The following is a 23,711-nucleotide window of genomic DNA, read 5'->3' as shown; positions in this document are numbered from 1 at the left end:
TATTGCTGTTATTCACATAAATTCAAGTTTTTTATGGAAAATGATGTCATACACAGAAGGTGGGTGTTAAAAATAATCAGACGTAGGTCAAATACTCTACAAATAACACATTCTTTTTTTCCTTTATTTAAAACTTTATACAAGGTATTCATCAAACTATGCAGTAAACTCCAGTTGTCATTATTTTTGGCAGGGGTTCCTCGAGACCGTTACTCAGGGATAAAAGCTTTGTGAAAGAGCAATACAGATTTTTGCATTTTAATTGTTCATACATTTCCTCATACTTCAATCAGTAAAATCAAAATGTAAAAATTGCTAGAAGATAAAATTTGATGTTTTTTTACTGATTATACACTGACAGCTGCACATGTACAGCTCAGTGTACAATCCCAGCATATTACAGATGACTGGAGTAAGTACCAGGTGCCAGGACAATCTTCAAAATACCATGTATTACTTATTATGGGTACAGCAGTAATCCTCCAGGCACATGTGCAAGATTTATGTCATCCTTACCCAGCCAATAGAGAAAACTCCAGACCCAAAAATAGACCAGGGGAAGTTGGCAGCAGAGATGAGGTACTAAAGAAATAGGAAGTTCTGATGGTGCTTTAATGGCTGATTTTGCATTTTACTAGGTGAGTGGGTAATAATCCCCAAATTTTTTTTTCTGTGGGGGGCCCAGAAAAAAAATGTCTCGTTTTAACATATATTTTTAAATCTGCAACAATTCAAATAAATAACCAATACGTGTAATTACAACCTATCAAAAATTTCATTAAGCTGTTTGAAATGTTTTTCCAGAGAACCAAAATAAAAAAATGTTGTTAAATAAAAAGCATGGGCAAAAAATGTATACTTAAGTTACAACAAAGCCTTACAGAGTTGTATGAGGCCATATTTAGCATTTTAATTTGCAGGCTACTGGCATATAATTAATTAAGGTTTCCTGAGCAGACATTGCCAGTACTACAGATTTCTGCCAGAGAAGCTAAAAACATAAAATAAAGTTTACCTGTGTTGTTTATGTAAAAAAAAGAGATCTGGTTGGAGTTTTGGTGTAGCTTAGTTCAGGATAAATAGGAACAGTGGGTTAAAGTTAGTTTTGTTTTCAGATTCTTTCTTTTTTTTTAGTTTTAAATCCAATTTAGCTACCCTTGTTAGTCCACCACAAGATAAGAATTTCATGGGTGGATGCTATTTTGCCTGATCTCCAGAGAAAAGATCTGTCATGGTTCCCAAGGTCTGTTCTAACCCTTACACCAGTAGAAAACATTGTACAGTGTACAGTGTGGGCAGACTTGAAGTGTCTAACAAAGATCGTGCAATAGGCATTTCTGGTAAATAAAAGAAGCTAGTAATGACTAAATACATTTATTGATAATAACTATTCTTTGCACCACAGACCACTGACATCTAACAAAATTCAACAGTGATCATAAGATTATTATTAACCATAGGTGAGTATCCACCATAACAGACTTCCATGAAAGAGACACCTGTTCATCCATGTTTTCATACTGCTCAGACCCGACACAATGCTCTCCCTGGTTCAAAGACAGAACCATATACAGAGAAACCGCAGGCCAAATATAGAATGTATATGACTATATTCAGTTGGCCCTGTATTGGTAGAGGAAAATGCAGAGATGGGAACTTTGTCTATAATGATACAGATCCTTTGTACTTTTTATTTTGGGTTTTACATGTACCTAACGTCCCAAAAAATGCATATACCAATTTATATAGGATAATTAAAAAACATGGGTAAATATTTAGCACATTTACCCTAAACAAACCAGTCAAATTTCTCATATATTTATTCCATTTTCTGCACCAAAAACAAAGGCAACTTTCTCCGTTAGATATTTTAATTACAGTATGGTCAATGTGTCACATGCTTTTCAGTTATATGACAACATTTAGTGTCATCCTTAGGAGTGCTAACGCACTGTGTCTGTCTGTTGAACCAAATAATCTGTAAGAAGCATTCACAAGTTATTTTTATTTTCTGCAAAATATTAGATCAGACTATGCCATGGGCTTAAAGTGACTAAGCTAAGTAAATCTTCTTTTATTCTTTAATGTCTTTCATTAATGGAAAAATTATGGAATGCAGACATTTGAGCAATGCAGGCTAATGCAGGCGGAAATACAAAGGAAAAGACATTCTGCTATTAACTAGTTTTTAAAGAGCTGCTTACAAAATATAATAATTTAAAAATCTATGTTCAGTCTTAAGCCAAGTTGAAAATTCTACAACTCTTTAAAAAAATTACTGTTTTCCTGTATGGTTATCTATACCTATTACACATGCCATGCAATACATTATGGTGACACCTGGTCCATGATTACTGTAGATGGGTAACCTATTTATGTCTTTATTTGGGTAAACCACACTGCTTATATACTGTAAAAATGTATGATTTGCTATAATGTGGATTCATAGGGGCTGGAGAGACTGGAGAAGATAGATATCATTGGGTGAACCTGGGCGATAAAGAAAACCTGGGACAGATCTAGTGCTGGATTGTAAAAATTTTCCAAAAAAATGCAAATAATTTTAAGAAATCTATTCCAGGTTGGCTGGATCACCCAGGATCACCCATGGTAGTCTATCTTCTCCAGACTTGGCCCACTGCAAGAAAACAATACTTTACATCCACTACATCTAATCAATTTTTTCTCCTTATTTTGCATCCTCTAGAAAAAAAAGTCCTACTTAAGATCCCAACAACGGTTCTTTCAGGGACCCTCATATAGAGGAACTTAACCCGCAATACACGTGTGCCCTTCCTTTGCAGGGTGCTGTCATCTTCTTACCTCTTCTCTGCCTGTAAGTGATGTTTAGCTATCTTAAATGGCTGGGCTGGGATAACAAAAGTTCATTCATTCCCGACATGTGCAGGGGAAGCCAAGATTGCTGGGTATCAACCAAAACTAAAGCTGTACATGCGCGACTAAGCTTTTTGATAGATATCTAGAGCGATCAGGCAGGTAGGAGAAATTATTGTAGAAGGGAAATGGCTCCCCCTTTCTGCAATAATGACCTGACTGATCATGGATTCTTAAAAGTAAATCTTTAGAAATTTTTTTAAAGCCCTGAAGGTAAAACTTGTGGAGGGCTTATATTACTGCCTTTCAGTGCATCACTGGCAGTACTGACAATTTACTACCAAAAGGTAAGAATTTACCGGATTTCTGTCAACATCAACAGGTATCTATTGCACTTGCAAATTTCAAAGGGATAAAGCATGGATTATTATAAATATATTGCAATTATTTTAAATTATTTCAATAAAAATTACAAATAGGTAGGATTGTATATATAAAGCCAATGTTGGGTTTGGGTATAATATTTTGACTATTTTTTTTCCTTTAGTTGCATTTCAAATGTAATTTATCATGTAAAGTCAGAAGCATAAATGTGTGGAAATTAGAAACAGCTTGTTCAGTCATATTTGTAGAAACATGCTCCTGTCTCGGGATATTTTTATTGGTGCGCACTGTGTACTTTTTGTTACATTACAAAATAATCAATGAAACTGCATTTAGAAGCAAGGCCTAGGGAAATAAACAGGAACTTTTCAAAGACAAATCGCATGTGATATCCATCCAAGACATAAAGATTGATTTTTTTGGTGTAATGAGAAAGAGACTTTTCAGGCGTTGGCATTGGAACGTGAAGTGCCTTGATGGCTGTATAAAAAGCTTGAGTTGTATATAGCCAGAAGGCTATTTGATGGTGCCTACTGTGCCGTATGAGCAGATGGTGAGTATTTCCACTCCTTTTTTATCAACCTGCTTAAAAACTTTGCAGGACGGTACACATGCCAAGTATATTCATTCATTGCCTCTTTCATTTACTTATGCTGTATAGAAAATGCTATTTGTATATTAGATTATCTGTATTTACAAGTTTTAAAAACAGATTTTGTTTCCTATTGTCAAGTTTTTGTTAAGTTCTGATATTTGCAAACAACAAACAGCTAATCAAACAGATGACATACATGTGTGAAATGCATAGCAATGCAATACAAAGTATTTGTAATTCTGTATTTTTAGTCTTGTAATCCAGACACAGCACAGCAAGGCCCTGGTCTACCTATCAGTTAAGCAGTACAACCCGATCCGGGGTGCACTTAGCCAGTGACAGTAAAGGAGCAGCAGCACACTGTGTTCCCTTGTCTACAGATATCCTGTCTCCTACAAAACTCACCAACTGTCTTAGGCTACGTACACACGTCAGATGATTATTGTCCGATTATCAGTTCTGGCGGATCCATGAATAGCGACTGCAATACAAATGAAGGGGGGAGAGTACAGCGGGGTGCTGCTCCCTCGTTCTCCCATCTCCCTTCTCCATAGAAAAGAACAGTGCTGTATGTACAACACTCGTTCATGCATGTTTCAGTCTTTTGTGGTTAGAAATAATTGTGAAAGATTGTTTCTAACTACAGCTATGTGTGTACATAGCCTTAGACTTTTTTACACCTTCTTTAACACCCTCCGGGCCTCCAGGGTCCATGTCAGTCACAGCTCATACTCCTATGTTCTGCCCAGAATCAGATTTCTTTTAATGAAAAAGATTTACTGCAGAAACCCTCTACACATTGAAATACACCTAGAACCCAAGGACTGTACCTACAGTAAACTGTATAGTTGCTCTCCATAATGGAATGCAGTGTTTTTTTACTGTAGAACTGATGTCTGTGTTCTTTTTTTGTATGAGGTGATAATTAGGGCTGTATTGTTACCTTAAACAGGAATACTATTGAGTATGGAAGGAGTGATCAGAGAAGTAACCCACATCATCTGCTTCGTTGTCTTTTACTGTTTACATTTAGGTAAAACTATGTTTATTAGTTTAGATAGACATGATGTCTTCTAAATGTCAATCACTGTTGAATGAGCATTACAACAGTAATATGATGGCTCCACCTTACTACTCACACAGGCCACTCTACATCAAAGTGACCTCTTTTTTTTTTAGGGTACAGAATTTCAAGTAAATGTTAAAGTGGATCTTCCACTAAAACTGGGGAACCTCTAACGCAATCCCCTTTCATGTGCAGTACAGGTTCCAAAGCTTATTTGGTAAAAATCCGAGGGCTGGCAGGGTGGTTTGGTGATTAGCACTTTTTGTTGTATCACTAGGGCCCCAGGGTCAAATCTTAGGACCAGGATAGTAACCCTGTTCAGTATAGGTAATTTCAGACCTGCTGTAAAGCGCGGGGGTGGACTGCATGCCCATCTGTGCTCCCAGTCATCCTCATTCAACCAAATATAGCACAACTGCACTCATCTGCATCTGCAGTAGACTCTGAAAACCATTCCCAAATGCATTAGATGTTAATTATGGGCACCCAGGAGTGGCTAACTATGCAATTTTAGACCATACATCTGAAAGGGGCCTATGTTGTTTATGTTTGTGTAGGTTTCCTCCCATGTCCCAAAAACATAGAGGCAGGTTACATGACTTCCCGATTGACCTTAAACTTGTAGGCTTCTCTAAGGGGCAGTTGGTAAAGTGCCCTCACTTTTTTCGAAAGTGGGCACGCATGGTCCACGGCTTTGGCCAGTCTGCTGGGGGGGGGGGCAGACTGGCCAGAGCAGCAGACTGTGTTCCCTTTACTCCGGGTGGTGAGCAGGGTCTGTCTCTGGATACAACCCGCTCAGACCTGCGATGGGAGTGGGCGGGGTGTGGTGTCATGACTTCACTCTGGGGGGAGTGTCTTCTCTCTGAGTGACTGGCAGGGGTGTAGTGGGGCGAGCACGTACTGTGCCCCCTCTTCTTTTTTTGCGACTACACCCCTGACAGAGACATAATTGTTAAAAAAGCTTAATAAAAACATGCTGCTCTATATAAGCTGCCAAAACACTTTCCAGTGCTGCTTGGAAAAAAAATGATTGGTTGCTATAGGAAAACTAGAATATTCTTATTTCTAGCACTTAATAAATCAGGCTTCTCACTTTTATATGGTTATCAAATTCCTCCATAAGCTTTAATACAATCTGTAAAACAGGAAAATTAAAATAAAAAAATCCTAATAGGAGCTCACAATGATTGCAACTTCTACATTAGAGGAAAAGGAATAGCACCCTACATATTGTTTTGATGCAAAATAATCTAAAAATGTAACTTTTTTTTTCTGATGTCAGGGTCATTCATAATGTTTCATTTCCGCTAGTTGCAGATATGCTCAAATATATCTTGTTTTTCTCTGTTCCAATACATCCTTGCCTGTACATGCACTTAGATTTGAATATACCAATTTGTATGAGTGGGCGACAATTGAAACCAGTGAAGTCAACATGATTTTGCAACTCTATTAAAACAAGAACAATACTAATGCTAGACAAACCTGCAAGGATTTTGTGTGCTGCAGAGCTATAAAGTAACTACTGCTTTCTTGTGACTCACAGTCTATGACTGATTATATATATGTACAATTTATACACATACTGAATGTATAATTATGAAGGAGGTGATTCAGTAAAATGAGTCACTTCTGTGTCAAGTCCACTTGTTTCCTTTTGCAGTTTACACATCCTGATCTGGAGAAGGAGACAGGTTGGGTCTATGAGCCAATGGCGATAATTTACTAAAGGAATTTAAACAGCTCATGTAGGGTATTAATTTTGGTGAAAATTTACTTTCCAAATATTTTTCTTTTCTTGTACATTATTGGAAGTCAGCAGAACCTCATTCCTTGCAAAGTAATAATTCATGTTGCTATGCAAACAAGATATATTCCATTAGTAAATCAACCCCAATGTGTACACTCCATCTTAACTAAAGGGTGCCACAGAGCCAAAATCCTTTGCACAACACAAGTTATTCACCTTGCAATCTAAATATGCAATTACAATACATTTTTCAAATCTACCAATACTATGCAGGACAAGTTCTGTTTAAGCAATTAACGTTTTTTGCATCTACTTGGGTAGGCTCTGGCACTATATCTAAGGAGATTTTGAAGTGTAATGCCAGCTTTTCCATGCAGTGCATAAACGTAGCACTGCATTTTAGGTCATACACTGCATTTTGTTGGCAATTTTTTAGCAATACTTTTTTTTTTTTAACATACCACCTTAAAACACATCAGTGTTAAGGTAGCTGTTTTATGATATGCTCTGTTTTCTCTCCTTATGGCTGCTGCTTTGTGACACCACCAGGGCCATAGGTGTTGGCATAAATGTTTGGTATCCACCACTGTAATAAAAATATACATCACAATATAATCAAATGTTTTGGTCAGGACTAACAAAAAATGTTATGCCTTTCAAATAAAGTTGTTAGTTGTTTTTATTAGTACTTTGTGAACCTGACCGCTTTGAAATAGACATATGGGTTTGCCAGTTCTGTATCCCTTTTACACTCAGAGACAATTAAGCGCTTTATAAGATGCTTGTATTTATGATATTAAATATCCAGCTCAGGATATTTCTTGCAAAATCTAATTAGAAACTGTAGTCATTTCCTTAAATAGAAAAAAAGTGTTACATTTTTCATTTTTTTTATATTGAGCATGATTGGTTGTTAAAATAATTACAGTGAGGTTATTGTAAAAAAACAGTTATCACTTTCCTCTCCACTCAATTATGCCGGGCTTTGTTCCTTCTACTTCTTTTTCCTTATATCATTTTCTCCACATAATATATTGATTTACTTTATTATCTCTGTTTATTGCTGTTTTCATATAAACACATTACTTAAGCTACGTACACACTTCCAATTATTATCGTTGGAAAACGAACGACGAACGATTCTGCACGATATCTACGAACGATCGTATAGCACCGATCCTGCACATAGAGATAACGACACGATCGTTCGTAGATATTGTACACACAATAGATACGATCGTTTGAGCGATAGAGGAACTATGTGCACGACAGGAAAGTGAACGAACGTTCGTTTATTACGCATGCTCTGACCATGGACGATCAACGAACGATCGTACACACGAACGATGGTCAACGATCGTCGTCCAATCCGATCCGCCGGTCCGGTCGTTCGTTTCCAACGACTTTCCTCGTTCGTCGGCGTCGTTGGTTACTTTTTTTACGAACGATTTTTGCCCAATCGATCGTTCGTCGTTCGTTTTGAACGATAAAAATTGGAAGTGTGTACGCACCTTTATTTTTATAAATCATAAAAGAAAGGCAAAGTTAAAAGTGTGAATAAACAATAGACATATACACTCCATGGCCCCAAAAGGCACATACCCTAATACTTTGTTGGAACACCTTTAGTTTGATTACAGATACCATAAATCATATCATTTCAGTTTTTTTAAACTGTTTTTAGCCAAGATCTCGTATTGATATTTAGAGAGGCGGACCACTGTGTAATGTCTTCTCTGGATATCCCAAAGATTCTCAGTGAGGTTAATGTCCAGACTCTGTCTGGCCAATCAATGTGTGATGTCTCATACTCCCTGAACCACTCTTGCACAACTTAAACCCAGCTGATGCTTGCATTGTCATCTTTAAATACTGTGCCATCAAGGAAGAAAAAATCCATTGATGGAACTGACCTAATTTTTGGTACAACACATTGCTGAGCATACATCTGACCAACTGAATCAACCCGGATCATATCACTGCTCACACCAGTTCGGGACCTTTATTTTGGCCATGGAGTGTATATTCTAAGACCACAACTAAGAAAACTTTACCTTCACCAGTCCACTGAAAACATTAGTTTGTGAAGAATTTAATGCAGAAATTCAACACGGTCACTTGTGACTTCCTAGATACACATCCTTATTGTTACTGAGATGCATTGCATCTTTCTAGATGGATGGTCAATATATCAGACAGGTTAGAAAATTGTTTGTCCCTACTGATCTAATTCTAACCTGCCTCTTCTTTCTTCCATATCAATGTATAAAGGTAGGGTTTTACTTATCTTACCCCTTCTTGCTATCGCTGGGTGTGACATCACCATCATTTCTGGTAGAATCCTTTGGAACACAGAGCACTTCAAAATTTTAGTCCTTTGGAAGAGCACATTCCCATGAGATTTCACCACCTTCATGTTCCAAAAGATTTCACACAAAAAGGTCAGTGACATTATGTTTACCTTGGCACTGCAGGTAGACAACAGAGGTAAGGTAAGTATAATTGTAACTTTACCTAGGTGATCTCAGAAGGAGGAGGAGTCCTGGCTTACATGGCAGACCATCTATTTTAGTGGAAAGTATGCTTTACTAAAGAGTGGAAAAAGCTTGGGCACTTAAGTTGAAAAAAAAAAAATTAAGAAAAATATGTCAATATTTTACAATGTCAATGTGACTATAGCATCAACATATCTGCATGTTGTAGTCCATGGCCATTCTGCTATAAAAAGGCACAAGATGTATGCTTTTCTTGTGTCTTTTGCATACATCAACATTCACTTCTATAGTGACCATCAGTGATAAGCCTTGGAAATCCTCAAAGAGCAATGTTTTTTTGTGCTCAGAGCAGTAGGCCAAAACTACCAATCAGATTTCAGATGTTTGCAAAGGTGAATTCTAACTGGATGCCAAAAAATGCCGAACTTCATCTTTTGAACTGTATAACTTGGCATTCATAGATACACAACACCAGGCAGTGAAAGCAACATCTAGCAACATTTTGCAGTAATGAATAATCTTTGAATACTGATCATTTTGAAATCTGTATTGATTGAACACAGTGATTTTTTTTCCAAACATTTCCTTTGGTACAATGAATGTTAATTTACATAATTTCTCAATTTATAGTACTGAAGTAAATCCTTAAGTACATTTGTCTTATTTAATTAGAAAATAAGTTATGCTAGGAAGATTATGTGAATGTATATATATGGTTTATTAGCTTTTTCATTATGTTCCCTCTAATTGAGTACTTAGCTTTCAATGCACAAATACTATTTTTATTATTTATTTAGAATAAATGTTTCTCGCAAATGAGGCTAATAATTTCGCAAAGGAATTATGGTTGTTAAGTTCTTCCTTTAAAAAGTTTATTTTTCTGTATTTATGACCTACGAGTGGCTACAAGGTTTATTTTGTAATTGTTTTCTTCCATCATGAATGTATCTAATAATGGGTTTAACCACTAAAAATATGCCTGTTCACCGAATAGAAAAGAACAGAAGTGTTTTGCATTCCTAATTAAAAAAAATTGTTGTTGGGATGTGTTTTTATTGGTTGTAAATAGGGTATTTGCATTTTATGAAATACATAAAAATACAATTCTCATGTAGTTTGTGAAATATTCTGTTGTGTGGCAGTGTTTTTGAGACATGGCTGTGACAAAATTGTTTATAATAAGGATCATTGTCTTCTAACTATGGTCTGATAGTTAGCAGTAGGAGCAGAATGTAATGGTTGGAGCAGAAGCCAAGGGATTTGTAGAGGCTGGCATTATAGTAATACTGGTGTTGGGACAGGGTGGCACATTGAGATAGGCACTCTTTTTTTCCTATTCACAGTAGTTACAGTTTAGGAAAACCTACAAGAACCCCAGACCCTTGCCCATGTTGACTGAATATACTCAAATTGTAAAAAAATCATGCAACTATGTGATGCACTGAATTTGTAAATGAATCCCTTTACACATGAACTTTAGAGTATTACAACCTGGATGGCTCCATGATTAGTGTCTCTTTAGCAGTGTCTACAAATTATTTGTTTGAATGGTGTAATTAAACATGGATTTATCATTATCCTTGTCATCCCAATCATTGGCTATTCCCATAATTGAACCTAAATGTAGCTAAACCCAAGAACAAAAAGGTAATATACTGAAACTTTCTAGTCCTTTGATGTGGGGGGCTTTTTTTTTTACCTAGTTTTTTTTACCTATGTTCCGTAACACATTTCCTGTCCTAGGGTAGGAACACTCATTCACTGTATGGAGGATCAGTGTTGTCACCATAAGATGTAGCTATTTATCACCATCCTGTACTCCCACACCCACATACACACTTAGTCACAGTACTTATTCAGAAATCAGTTCCAGGTTCTTACATTTATTGGGCCTGATTTATTAAAGCTCTCCAATGCTGGAGAGAATACACTTTCACCAGTAAAGATAGGTGATCTAGCAAACCTGGAATGGTTTTCTTCAATGTCATTTGCTATTTGCTAGCAAATGTTTGTTCTTCAAGGCTGTTTAGGTAGCTCTAAATCTTTTTTTCATTCTAAAAATGATGTTTACTTCACTTGTACAAATTGTATTGAAGGTTTGCTACCCTGGCCTTTTTTTGTCAATATTTTCCTTGTATGTACTTTCAAGAAACTCATGCCAAAGAGATAGAAAGGTTTTTTAAGGCATATCATCCTCAAATATATTATCATAAAAAATGTTTACTAGTTTATATAAGTGTCAAAAGTCTGCATTTATTTTCAAAAGAGGTCTATATTCTGTGTAGCGAAGAACACAAAACATTGAGGTGTCTATGAAGCAGTGAATCTCACATTCAGCAACATTCTCTGGTGGAGAGTATTTCAGGTCCATGTGTTTTGAATGAAAGTGATGGATTCTCTACCAGAGAATGTTGCTGAATGTCAGAATATTATAGAACATATTATAACTTAGTTAAAAAGTAATGTGTTTATTACCTTAGGATATCACTGCAAAATTTTTAACTGAACATACACTGATATCTCTGTTGCTGGAGGAAAGCAGATGTTTATGGCAAAGCAAATGATAATGCCAAGATGCTGTGAGAAGAGATCTGATGCCAGAAACTGCAGCATTTCCTATTGTAGTGTATCAGTAAATTTATACAGTACAACGTTCATTAGAAAAACATGCAGTCTTCAACTGCAGACCTCTCCTACTGAAAAGGCTGGCTGCCTGTCCTACCACTTTGGCTTTGATATTTTTTCTTTGACTGACACAGAATAAGGCTAGAATAAAGGAACTCTGACAATTTATTGACAATCATGAGCTGCATGCTTGGTTACGACCCAGAAGTAATAGGACCATAAAGATCCATGCAAGCAGCATTTTTGGGACAAGAGCTGTAATGACAGCCCGTGTGTTTCATATGGCAGGTGTACCTTTAAAGCGTTCTATACCCAAGAACAAAAACATAATTTTCTGCAACTAACCAGTATTTGGATGTGGTGGTTCCATTAGTTTTTCAGGCCTTTCTCCTTTTTTTTACCTATTGATCCTGACAGTCACACACATCCTGTCCTAGGGTGATTATACTCATTTTACAGTACTCTACTCACAATACAACAGAAAGTGAGAGGAGAGTGGCCTGTAGTTTACAAAGATAATTTGAAAATAAGCTAACTGATCAGAGCAGAAAGTAGTAAAATGCTTAAGTGGCTGGACTCCTGGGTTCAAATCTGATAAAAGTCGAGGGGGGCAGGTACAGGTATAGGTATAGCACAATATATCCAATTATAAATATCCAAAGACCTTAGCAGGTTAGCTGTATTATAAAAATAAAGTGATTTATATGGAACACCACTGTACCAGTGTCGGTACATAGATAGCACCTACAGTTTAAATATTAATACAATATTTTAAAACACTTTTAAAAACATATTTTACTTTTTCAAAGTTGGAAACTTATATGGCCCCATGTAAATAGGTCTTTATTATTTTATTTAACAAAAGTGTGTTGAAATAGTACATGCAAATTCATTACATCTACAACTCTTTCAGTTACACACAATGCTCTACTCCTGTATCCAAAACACTAAATTATGCCCTGTGCATACATCAGATTTCTGTCACTGAAAATTATCTTTTGCATTGGATACAGTGGTCTCAATTTACTAAAAGAATGTTACCTTTCCAAAGTCAATGTTCCCTGACCTTGATAAATAAGATTTGTTTTCTCTGAATACCAAATTTTTGCAAACTAAAAATGTGATTTAGGAAACACAAGTAGGTGGGTCTGTCATTTACCATTGGTACAGCATCACACTACCATCATCAGTAATAACTCATTGTGGCTGGCAATGTTTTTACATTTGTGGATGCTGTGATGTAATTGTGTCATCAACAAACCCCATTTGAAAAAGTATACTAAACTTTAAGCATTAATTGGTAGGTGTTTATAATTACATTTTAATTGTAACCAAGAAAGGATTCTTTAGATATAGATTTATCCTTAGAAGTGTGAAGTCAGGTTACATTAATTTACTTCAATATTATACAGAATCAGAATCCAAATATATTTTATTACACCTGTTGCAAAATAAAATCAATATGACCCATGTTTTTGGAGTTTACATTAAATACTTGTTAAAAGTATTTAAAGTACCTAAAAGTCTGTTTTTTCTTTCTTTTTACAGAAACAACACAGGTAATACCTTTGGATCTCGGGAGACTCTCTAGGATAAAAATCCTGCTGACCTATTTCCCACTGTTCAAGGCCCAGGAGGAGCAAGAGAGATAATGCTGTTTAAAAATGTATTTGTTTTTATATTTTTTTGTATGTCATAAATAAATGATGTTAAAAATTGTAAATGACTGAACCATCATTTTTAACACATGAATATACAGCAACTGCAAGTATAACAATGTGTTTCTATGTTTCTATAACAATAGTGTTTCTATGTTTCACGTTTCCAGTTTAATGAATACAGAATTGACTATTTGCTTTTCAAGTTTGTGGAATTGTTTACTCATGGTCACCAATTTGAGGCCTTTACAACACCTATTCTCAACATTATTTGTACTTTATGTGATTTGTCTGGCCAAAGATTTGAGGATTTCCCATAAGGACTTTTGCAAGTAGCTTTACAACACTTATTTCAAAAATGGTTAATTCACATAAAAATATTGTTTTGACTCGGCAAGAAAATTGATGGTTTGTTCTTCAAGGCTGTTTAGGTAGCTCTAAATCTTTTTTTCATTCTAAAAATGATGTTTACTTCACTTGTACAAATTGTATTGAAGGTTTGCTCATGAATGATTTTACAAGTAGCTTGACTACTTATTTTCAAAACAATGGGTTTGAAAAAAATACATAAAATAAAATGTAACTACTGTTCCAAAAAATGTAAGGTTTTCCTATAAAGATGTTAGAATTATAGCCTTGTTGATGGCTTCTCTGACTTTTTATATAGAGTTTTGAAACAAGCCTGCAGTAAAACTTCTCAAAACTGCTTACAAAAACTGTACAGACTGTTTATAAATATTTTCACAGAGTCTACCCCAAAATGAACACTCGTTTCACACTGTCGTGCATAGGATTTCACAGTGGTTTCCATTAAGTGTGAAGGGTCCAGTATAAAAATTCTGTACATGGGTAATGGTTGGGTGAACCTTTATGAAAACTATATATAGACTCCTATATTTTATTAATTTTATTAGAAATTTAGCAAGACTGATTTTACAATTGCCTTCAAAACCCTTTTAAATAGCAGTAAATGGATACTTAAACAGTCAGTCACATTACCCAACAACCAAATCTGTTTGACCTTTGCAATTTACAGTAGGGATTCTTTGGTGTACTAATTATAAGCAAAGTTGTGTTGAGAAATAAGCCTACTTAGTATTCATTTTCAACCCTTGTCCTTCAATGCTAAGCTGTTCTATTTTTGGAAATGAACTAATTCACCTTTTATATAGTAATCATTTAATATGTATGAATGCATCCAGGTCTGTGAGTTCAATAAATCAGAGTTTATTACTCTCCAGAACACCCCTTTTATTTATTGTGAATGTGGCTTGCCTACAAACTGTTCTGATTATTTTTTGTGTTTACTCAGAAAACAAGCCTATAATATAGTAGGTGACAAAATAGCAAAGGCATGGGCAAACTCATTTCTGTTTTGCTTCAGGCTGATGTACACAAAATAAATTATATACTTTTATCATTTAAGGTTCGGAGGAAAATGTGAATTTTTTTGTGACATTATTGTGTATTTTTAGCTTTTTGTAGATGTTATAATGCCATGTTACATCTAGCTAGAACTTTAAAAATAACTTGAGTTTATTTTGTTTGCTTCGTAATACTTACTTTTTTGTTTTGTTGTAAAAACATCTTTGCTTTAAGGACATACTTAAATCTGATAAATTATTAGCCTGACATTTATCTCAATATAATTTATATAAAATCTGTCCCACAACAAATTTTGCCCAATTAAAGTAATTTCTCTCTGGATTACTAAATAGTTTATCTAAATAGTTTCAAATATTTTCCAAATTCACTATGAAACATGCTTGTGGCTTTGTATATTATATACAAAATTTCACAGTTTTTTTGTATCCTTTGCTGTACCTGACATCAGTTGCTTTAAAACAAGCAGTCTGTGTGATGGGAAGTTTCCAAAGACTATATAGCTGTAGGTCACCTATACAGAAACAGGGCTGAAATGTGTCCGATTACTGCTGTAATTGAGAGACTTACATGACAAATACATGGTTGTCTGCATAAATAATGTACTGACATCCTTTTCTGCAAAATTCTTATACTGCAAATTGCTTTACTGTGGACACCTAAAGAGCTGAGCTAACATAGTCAATGAATAAGCATGCCCCATCATGCTGCATCCTAGTCTTAGCTGGAAATTCTGGATGTAGATACAAGTACCAAACTGAATAAAAAATCTATAGTGAATTTGAATTTTTGGTATTTTATGACTTAGTAGAGCCAGTCAGGAGGCTTTCGCATAAGTTAACACCTCACTATGAAAGCATACCAGGGCACAGAGATTCCATAGTGTCATTGTATTGTAAGCTGTTGAAGGTAAAGGATAGGGATAGATAATTGCATACAGAAAGACTAGGATCAGCTCCTTACCTCTGTTTGCTGTCTTTTTTTACCGGCGGAAAAACTTTTTTAACAACATTTTTTTAAAGAAAAAAATGCGTGGGGCTCCTATGAGACAATTTTACCTTGAATTTATTGTTGAAAATCAAGGATCACCCCTAGTCAAAAACACAAATTATTTTTTAAATAATGTTTTTTCTTTTCTGGATAGTATGCATTCACATATCCAGCCTGAAAGAAGCGCTTTACCCAAGTGATTAGAGAAGAAAACTTCTTTTTAGAAATAGAGTAGAAACCTTTTAAAACCTCTGGCAGGCTCTGCCAAGTGGCTATTTCTGTATATAATAGTCCAAAAGTAGCACAGGCAGTTCTAAAACTTTTTAATAAATGAAGATGCTGTTAATGTGCAGTTAAAGTTCTAAGTAACATAAAGATTTAGGTGATTGAGTAGCTCTTGCTTTATGTGCCTTTCTCCTCTAGTACCATAAATATTTTGTTGTTAATAACCTGCCTTACAGAGTTCAGTAGTTCAAGCTACAATTTACACATGCACCAAAATGAGGCACAGCTGAACAGGCTCCATTTGAGCTTCCCTGGGTGACACTGTGGCTCTTTATGTAATAAATGCCTACTTTTAAACACTGTATAAAACAATATACTGTATAAAACAAATATTGTAACCTCCTCCTCTCTGGTATTCCACTAACCCGACTCTCTCCTCTACAATCTTTTATGAATGCTGCAGCCAGACTCATCCATCCTTCCCACCGCTCTTCTTCCGCTGCCTCTCTTTGTAGTTCTTCTATATAATTTCCATTTCACCTTTGAATTAGGTTCAAGCTCCTGTGCTTTGCCTTCAAATCCCTCCACAGTTCTTGTCCCACTTACGTTTCTGACCTGGTAGAAAAATACTCCCCCAGTCGCTCTCTTGGCTCCTCCAATGACCTACTAATGATTTCCTCACTCATAGCCTTGTCACATGCACGGCTCCGCAAGACTTTTCTGGGGCTGCCCCGACTCTCTGGAGTGGTCTTTCTCATTCTATTCGGCTTGCTCCTACTTTCTACTCATTTAAAAGAGCACTCAAAATTGCCTACCTTTTCTTCTGTCTCCTAACACCCTCACTATTCAGACTTAGATTGTAAGCTCTTTTGGGCAGTCACTGTTTGTATATGTCTATCATTCGCAACCCCTATTAAATGTACAGCGCTGCATAATATGTTGGTGCTATATAAATACTGTTTATTATTCTTACAATATTAATACCATGTGTAAATCTGCATACCATAGCTCAGCACCAGCCTTTTGTTTACTTAGATATATGATAAATAATGTGAGTTTCTGTTCTTTAATTAAAATTAAAAAAATGAAGCTTAAGGCACAACACTACATTACTTATGAAGTGTCCAAGGAAGGCCAAAGTGAGAGAGATCTTTCTAATTTTCTGGAGAGTAAAAATATGTATTTACATTAGGGTTTACTGGCTTTAAATGTATTTACAAACATGAGATGTATGAAATTAATTCTACACATTTTTTATGCATGCCAGTTTTAACAAGTTTGTTGGTCGAGCTTAAAAAGTATAGAAGAAAATGTAAGGGGTACTGTGTGTTGATGTTTTATTACTCTATACCACATGTTCAAGGTTCTCGCTAGGTCTAGTGAATTAAAAGCAGAAACATATCAAGTACCTGACAAGGTCGATCACCCTCTCTCTTGGAGCATTGCTGACTGGCTCCTCATTTATCATAATGATCTGGTCCCCGGGGACTAATTTTCCTTCAGAGGGTCCACCTGTAATCACAAACATAATAAAAATAGATATCACTTTATTTTGGTATTTTTAGACTTAATGTCATACAGAATTAGTAAGATATCAAAAAGATTAAGTGCTTAATAAATCCCCAGTTTCTTTTTATTTATGACAAGCTTGTGGTTATACTCCGGTTCAATAGTTGCAACAAGTCTGTAAATAATTTCCACTGGTCACATTTTATTCAGGACTGCATATATCATAGAGACACAGGTATTTAAAAATACTGCTAGAAAAATATATAGATAAAAATGTGAGTGATGTGCAAGGGATTTGGTCATAAGTACAACTAAATACCTTACTGTTTAAATCATTGTCCAGGCTTTCAGGTCTTTGGATCAGAGACCTTAAACATACATGAAACACAGTTCTCATTGAGCGGTAACAGCAAATTAAGAAAGTGGAACTTGGCAGGCAGTGTGTGGGTCTGTTTCTGCATACTTCATCATTTTCTGTAAATAAAATAGTTCATACATGTCTGCATGTAAGAAGGTAAGATGCTGATCTAAGGACATCACTTAGTAGTTATATAAAAGTAGAGCAATTCATAATTGTTAAAATCTGATATAAGCTTTAATATGTTAAATAAGGCAGCTGTTGCCCCCAAACAATAAACACACCAGTGTTTATAAACACTGTTCAGACAAGAAATACATCCATACCAAATCAACATTGTTTATTTACTCTGTTTCATTCATCTGCAGATCAAAGGGATGAAATTTATTCCGCTTATGATGTAGAGAAAAGCAACCTAAAAAAATAAATAATTTTTATTGCCCCTGCCTCAGCCTTAGTTTACCCTAATCTGCTATGAACTCCTTCTTTCCTTTTCACCTAAGCGATTTTATGGCATATTTTTTAGGCCTTTAGCCATGATTATTTAACGTTTTTAATTTTTAACAATTTTATCCTTTCAGTGCTGCATTGTAAAAAAGCAAAATATTGAAACAAAAACACCGTTATTTAATTTGTACATACCTTTCTAATGCTTTGTATAAAAATATAAATTCTAGTCAATCTAAAATCAAATCTAATCAAATATATACTTTTATCCTAAAGTAATACTATTTTGTACAACTAATATTGATCAAAGTTTAAATATTTTTTTATAGTTTGGGTACCAAATTTTGTTTATGGATTGCATAACAATTCTCACAAGAAAATTTAGAACTCAGTATCTGGAGCTGAAATCCACCGGCACACTGCTTGAATTTGCTCCCTGCATTCTTTAGGCTTTAGGGTAATATATATATATATATATATATATATATATACCGGTATATACAGTATATATAGGTACAACACATATATAGAGTATATTTATATACAGTATATAATATAAATCATATAAACCAAAACATGCTACAACCATGTTGTTTGCATGAAGAGATAAAAGTAAATATCCATCCTGTACATTTACTGTGTTCATGTCCTACTTTCTTCTATAGCTAGTTCACTTACATAAGACGAGGCATTCCATTATTTATGCAATGTCTCAAGTGTCTCATTTTGGACCAGATGCCCATAAACCTACAGTGTGGTTACATGTGCAAGCATCTTGGTCTGCTGACTCAAATACAAACACAAGTGTTTTATGCAGTTCCTGTTTGTTTCTATAGAAAAAAAAGAGAAAAGGGCAGCAGCACTGTCAGAACATGCAAGCCTTATTTCAGGGACAGAGAAACAGTGATGACTGGGACATGTTTTCTAACTTGCTTGACTCAAGGTCACCTTGAGAGTAGTCTTGTTGTCAGTCTTTCATTGACCCCATGGATATAAGTAGGTTGTTTGATTATGATAAAAACATGTTAGGTGACTGTTTTTTTTTTGTTTATTGCAGTTTACATTATAAAAACTGCCATAAACACAATATTGGTTTATTTAGTTACATAAACTACGGGTGTTCTGTAGCTGTTACTGCAAAAATAAAGTTAGATGACATTTCACAGTTACTAAAAGCAATATGCTAATATTAAAACTGACATATAAATCTGAATAAATGCCCTCCTTACTCTGTAAATAATACATTTTATGCATCACTTCAATTTAGACAGCAATTAAAATCAATTAGAGAACAGCTAAAGCTATCCAGCAAACACCAACCGTAAAAACAGAAAGCCTACTATGTAGTCCTGAAGCCAGATTACAGAGACCTTGTTAGGTGCAACCCGCAGGTACTCCCTACCAGGGGTGAGCGGGACAGTGTAGGGACAGCCCCAGATCAGTTACCAGGGTCAGACAGATAGCAAGCAATACTCCTAGTTAGGATGGACCGGGATTGTGGCAAGTGACTGGCAATATTCACAATAATGGTAGTCAGAACAGGCTGTGTGGATAGTGAGGCTGCAGGTTGCCAAGCAGACAATCTGTGGCAGAGTATTTTATTATTATTATACAGTATTTATATTACGCAGAGCTGTATTACGCATATATTACGCAGCGCTGTACATAGTCCATAGTCGTGTCGTAACAGACTTCCTTACATATAGGGTGCAACATCTGCTTTGTAGAATCAGTGATGTAAATTCTTTATGTCTACTTAATGTATCATTGCATTACTAACAGATGGATATGATAAATGGTTTTAACTCTTAGAATGTAAGCTTTTTTGGACAGAGTCCTCTCCTCCTCTTGTGTCACTGTCTGTATCTGTCTGTATTTTGCAACCCCTATTAAATGTACAGCGCTGTGTAATATGTTTGCACTATATAAACACTGTTTATTATTATTAATATTAATATTAATAGTTGAAATAATAATAATAATATTAAACAGGTACTGTGAGGTACCTGTTAGGTCTAACATTTTGATACCTTACATCTTTAAATGTTAAAGAATGTTAGAAAGCAACAAGCTTTTATTTTGATTTATTTGATAATACCTCTCCAGCATCTTAAAGAAAAACTAAACTGAAAAGAGTAAAAAAAAAAATAATACACTTACCTTCAATCCCGCAGGGCAGTCCGATCCATCCGGGGGTGTCCTGCATTGGGTACTGCGTCCTCCCCGCATCTGTCCGAGCGCCGCCATCTTCATCTCTTCTTCTGGGTTCCACATCCTACGTCACCAGGTGCGAGATCCAGTGACGTAGGATGGAAAAAAAAACTTGCCGATCTCACTGCACATGCGTGAGATAGGCACATTTTTTCTTTGCGCGCAAAGGCTCCTCCTGCGCATGCTCGAGATGCTCAGGCATGCGCAGAAGGAGCACCCAAGACCCTACCGTGAGGCTTTGCGCTCCCATTATTTTTTAAAAAAGGGTACTGCACTTAAAAAAACAAAAAAACAACAGAATTTATACTCTACATAAAAGGGTTGAAATTTTGGAGTTTAGGTATGCTTTAAGCAAGTGTAAGGAAAAAGGAGTTTCAGATAACCCAGTGAGATGAACTAAAGTTTTACGTTTATGTTTGATGTAAAATCTGAGCTCTGTCTCTGTTTTTGATGCATGTTTGTATTTTAAAGCCTAATTTTACATTTTAATTGGAGTATATCTTTAACCTAAAATGAACCTGAGATTTAGACATACAAATCACATACAAAATGTAATACATAAAAAGTTGTAAGTGTATTTTTTTAAAGTTAAAAAGCATTTCTATAGTTTTTTGTATGTGAAAAGTAGCCAAAAGTGCTGATCTTCATTTTCAATTAAAGTCTTACAACATAAGAGTTTCTGGCACTGTAGCAGGTTGTCTTCATCGCTAGCTAAAAAAAGGAAAAGCTGTAGGGCACATGTTAAAAAGCATTTCCTGTGATGGAGCACCAAACTTCTAACTGTGCTCTACAAAGACTCCTCCAAACAAACTACAAAAACAGAACTACATACTACTAAGGCAATGTAAATTTTACACATACCCATACCTTCCAAAACTGCTGATAGGTACTACTAATATAATATTGGTAGCAGCAGTCAATGTATATTATTCTCTAAAATATTAGTTCTACTCCCCAATAGTACAGTACCTATTTCACATAATAGTTTAAGGCAGTGGTCGCCAACGCCCAGCGGTCAGGTGAAGGACCGGCTGGGGGGACGCACCGGCACTAGGTATACAGTACTATAGGTCCAAAAACAAACCACTAACACTAGCTGTTTTTGAACAGCTTTGAAGTCTGTGAACACTAAGTATTTTTTTCTAAAGTGTATATTTCATCTTCTTTGAAATTCAATATTTTTATATTTCAAGTTAAACTTGAATGTACCATATGTTGACCAACAGCTCCTAACCCTCTTTCCTTTCTAAATGACTGGAAAAGTAATTTCATTTTGTTTTTTTAAATGACTATATTCTCACCTTTTCTCCTGGTTTTGTGGCGCTGCAAAGGATGTCATCATCTTCCAAAGAGATCCTGCGATAGCTAAATCTCATGAAAGAATGTTGAAGCACAGTGTTGGGAGCAAGACGTGGTGAACTCAATTCCCAGGTCTTGACAAAAATTTAATGATGTCACCTGACCAAGCCATCCGGAATGAAAGATAGGGAAGCAGAATATATTTTCTTACAGGAATTGTTCTATACTTTTAACTTAGGTGCCAGAAAATCACATTTCTCTGTACCGGTTTGAATAATCAGAAGTGAAATTTCTTCTTATTTTAGAATAATACTATTTATTGCACATGTGTAACCACCTGCAAATCTGTGAACACTGGGAATACTCTACCTAGATTAATTATTCAAGTTCTTTAGGATCACTAACTGTACCTAGCTTCATATTACCTAAGGAATCCCATGTTAAATAATTTGTGTTCTTATTTTGGAATATTACTAATTATACACTTTTACAACTTCCTAGAAAATTATGAACTGTTCAATTATCAAAAAATATATTATTTTATATACCTCTTAAAATAATTAGTATTTTTATTTACGAGTGTTAAAAATGAATATATTGGCAACTATCTGAAAGTCTGGAATTCTAAACCGGTTAATAAAAATGCTGTACACACAAATCCTGGATACAGTTGTGCCACTCAGAAATTGTATATTGGAACAAATGTTTTCACAGGACACATAAAGGCGATCACCTGTAAAAGAGCCCGGAGAATCACCTTTTGTTTAGCGTCTTATGTTTTCTTTGCTTTTTGGGATTGACATGGCAATGTTTGACACTTGCTGCTTAGAAATAAAAAATGCCTACAATGAGTTAACATTGTTTTAATGATCATTTAATAACAAGAAACATCTCTGAAGAATTGTTGAGAAACAAAAACAAGGCTTCAGACTTTTAAATTATTAAAATGATTATCTGCCTGTTAATGAATGTTTTATCAGTTACTCTGACTTTTCTCTTCTCTGTGTCACATCACCACTGGTCTAATAAGACCTACAGAATTAGAACAGCAAAGTAATTATAAGAAAGTAAAAAGAGGTATACCATTAGAATCAAATATCACACATTGTTTTTTTCATGTGTTAATTCACCTAAATATAACTTTTATATCTATTCAGTTCCATTCAGGTTTTGGATGTCCCTGGACATCTTTGAAATGTACAGAATTACACATTCTTAACAAAGAAAAAGTCTGACCACCCAGAATGTTTACTTCACAGCCGAAACCTATACAAAACTCTGAATCCCAAGGTCTCAATGAATGCAGAGATATCTTATCAGCTGTCATGGCTGCCAAAAAAGGGGCCAAGTCTGCAGCTGCTGAGCGATTACCCTTGTGCAATCAGACAGCAGCGTGCAGAGTTTATTGATCAGATTCACACAGTTTCAAACAACAAATCTGTTCCAACAGAGCTACTACAAGCATTTTACTAGTTCATAAAATTTCAAGAAATAAAATAATGGAGATCTATGATTGACACACCTCAAGAATAAGGGCCAGAACACCAGCTACAGGTCTTAAATCATTTAAGGGAATGCGTGTTTCTGAGACAAGTTAAATGATAAGTGTTCTTGGATAAAGTGATTTGTTTTCATATCTATGCAGGTGAAGACTAAAATAGATAAAATAATATAAAACTGTATGCAATTCGTCTGAGGAATTCCAAAATGTGTCTCTCTTACCTTTACTTTTAAATTGTGATCAGGACCAAAGAATAAACCTTTTGAATTTCATTTTTTATACTGGCCAATTTGGAAGATAACTTAATAATTCATAGTTAATAAATAGCAAGGTGGGATTCTAAAATCTGCTGACTGCCCACATTCTACAGTTTTTATCTT

General features: G+C 35.3%; 1 protein-coding gene across 3 annotated transcripts in view; it reads right to left on the bottom strand.

Moving 5' to 3' along the window:
• FRMPD4 (FERM and PDZ domain containing 4) overlaps positions 1 to 23,711 on the bottom strand; it is a 203,758-nt gene that overhangs the window by 21,157 nt on the left and 158,890 nt on the right. For all 3 annotated transcript variants that reach the window (XM_072414372.1, XM_072414381.1, XM_072414390.1), the window contains one exon: positions 17,416 to 17,518. In XM_072414372.1, coding sequence (XP_072270473.1) covers positions 17,416 to 17,518 — 103 coding nt within the window. The remainder of the gene's footprint in view (positions 1 to 17,415; positions 17,519 to 23,711) is intronic.

This window comes from Pyxicephalus adspersus, chromosome 1, assembly GCF_032062135.1.
Source record: "Pyxicephalus adspersus chromosome 1, UCB_Pads_2.0, whole genome shotgun sequence".
Taxonomy (NCBI): Eukaryota; Metazoa; Chordata; class Amphibia; order Anura; family Pyxicephalidae; genus Pyxicephalus; species Pyxicephalus adspersus.
This window is presented reverse-complemented; position numbering and strand designations above follow the sequence as displayed.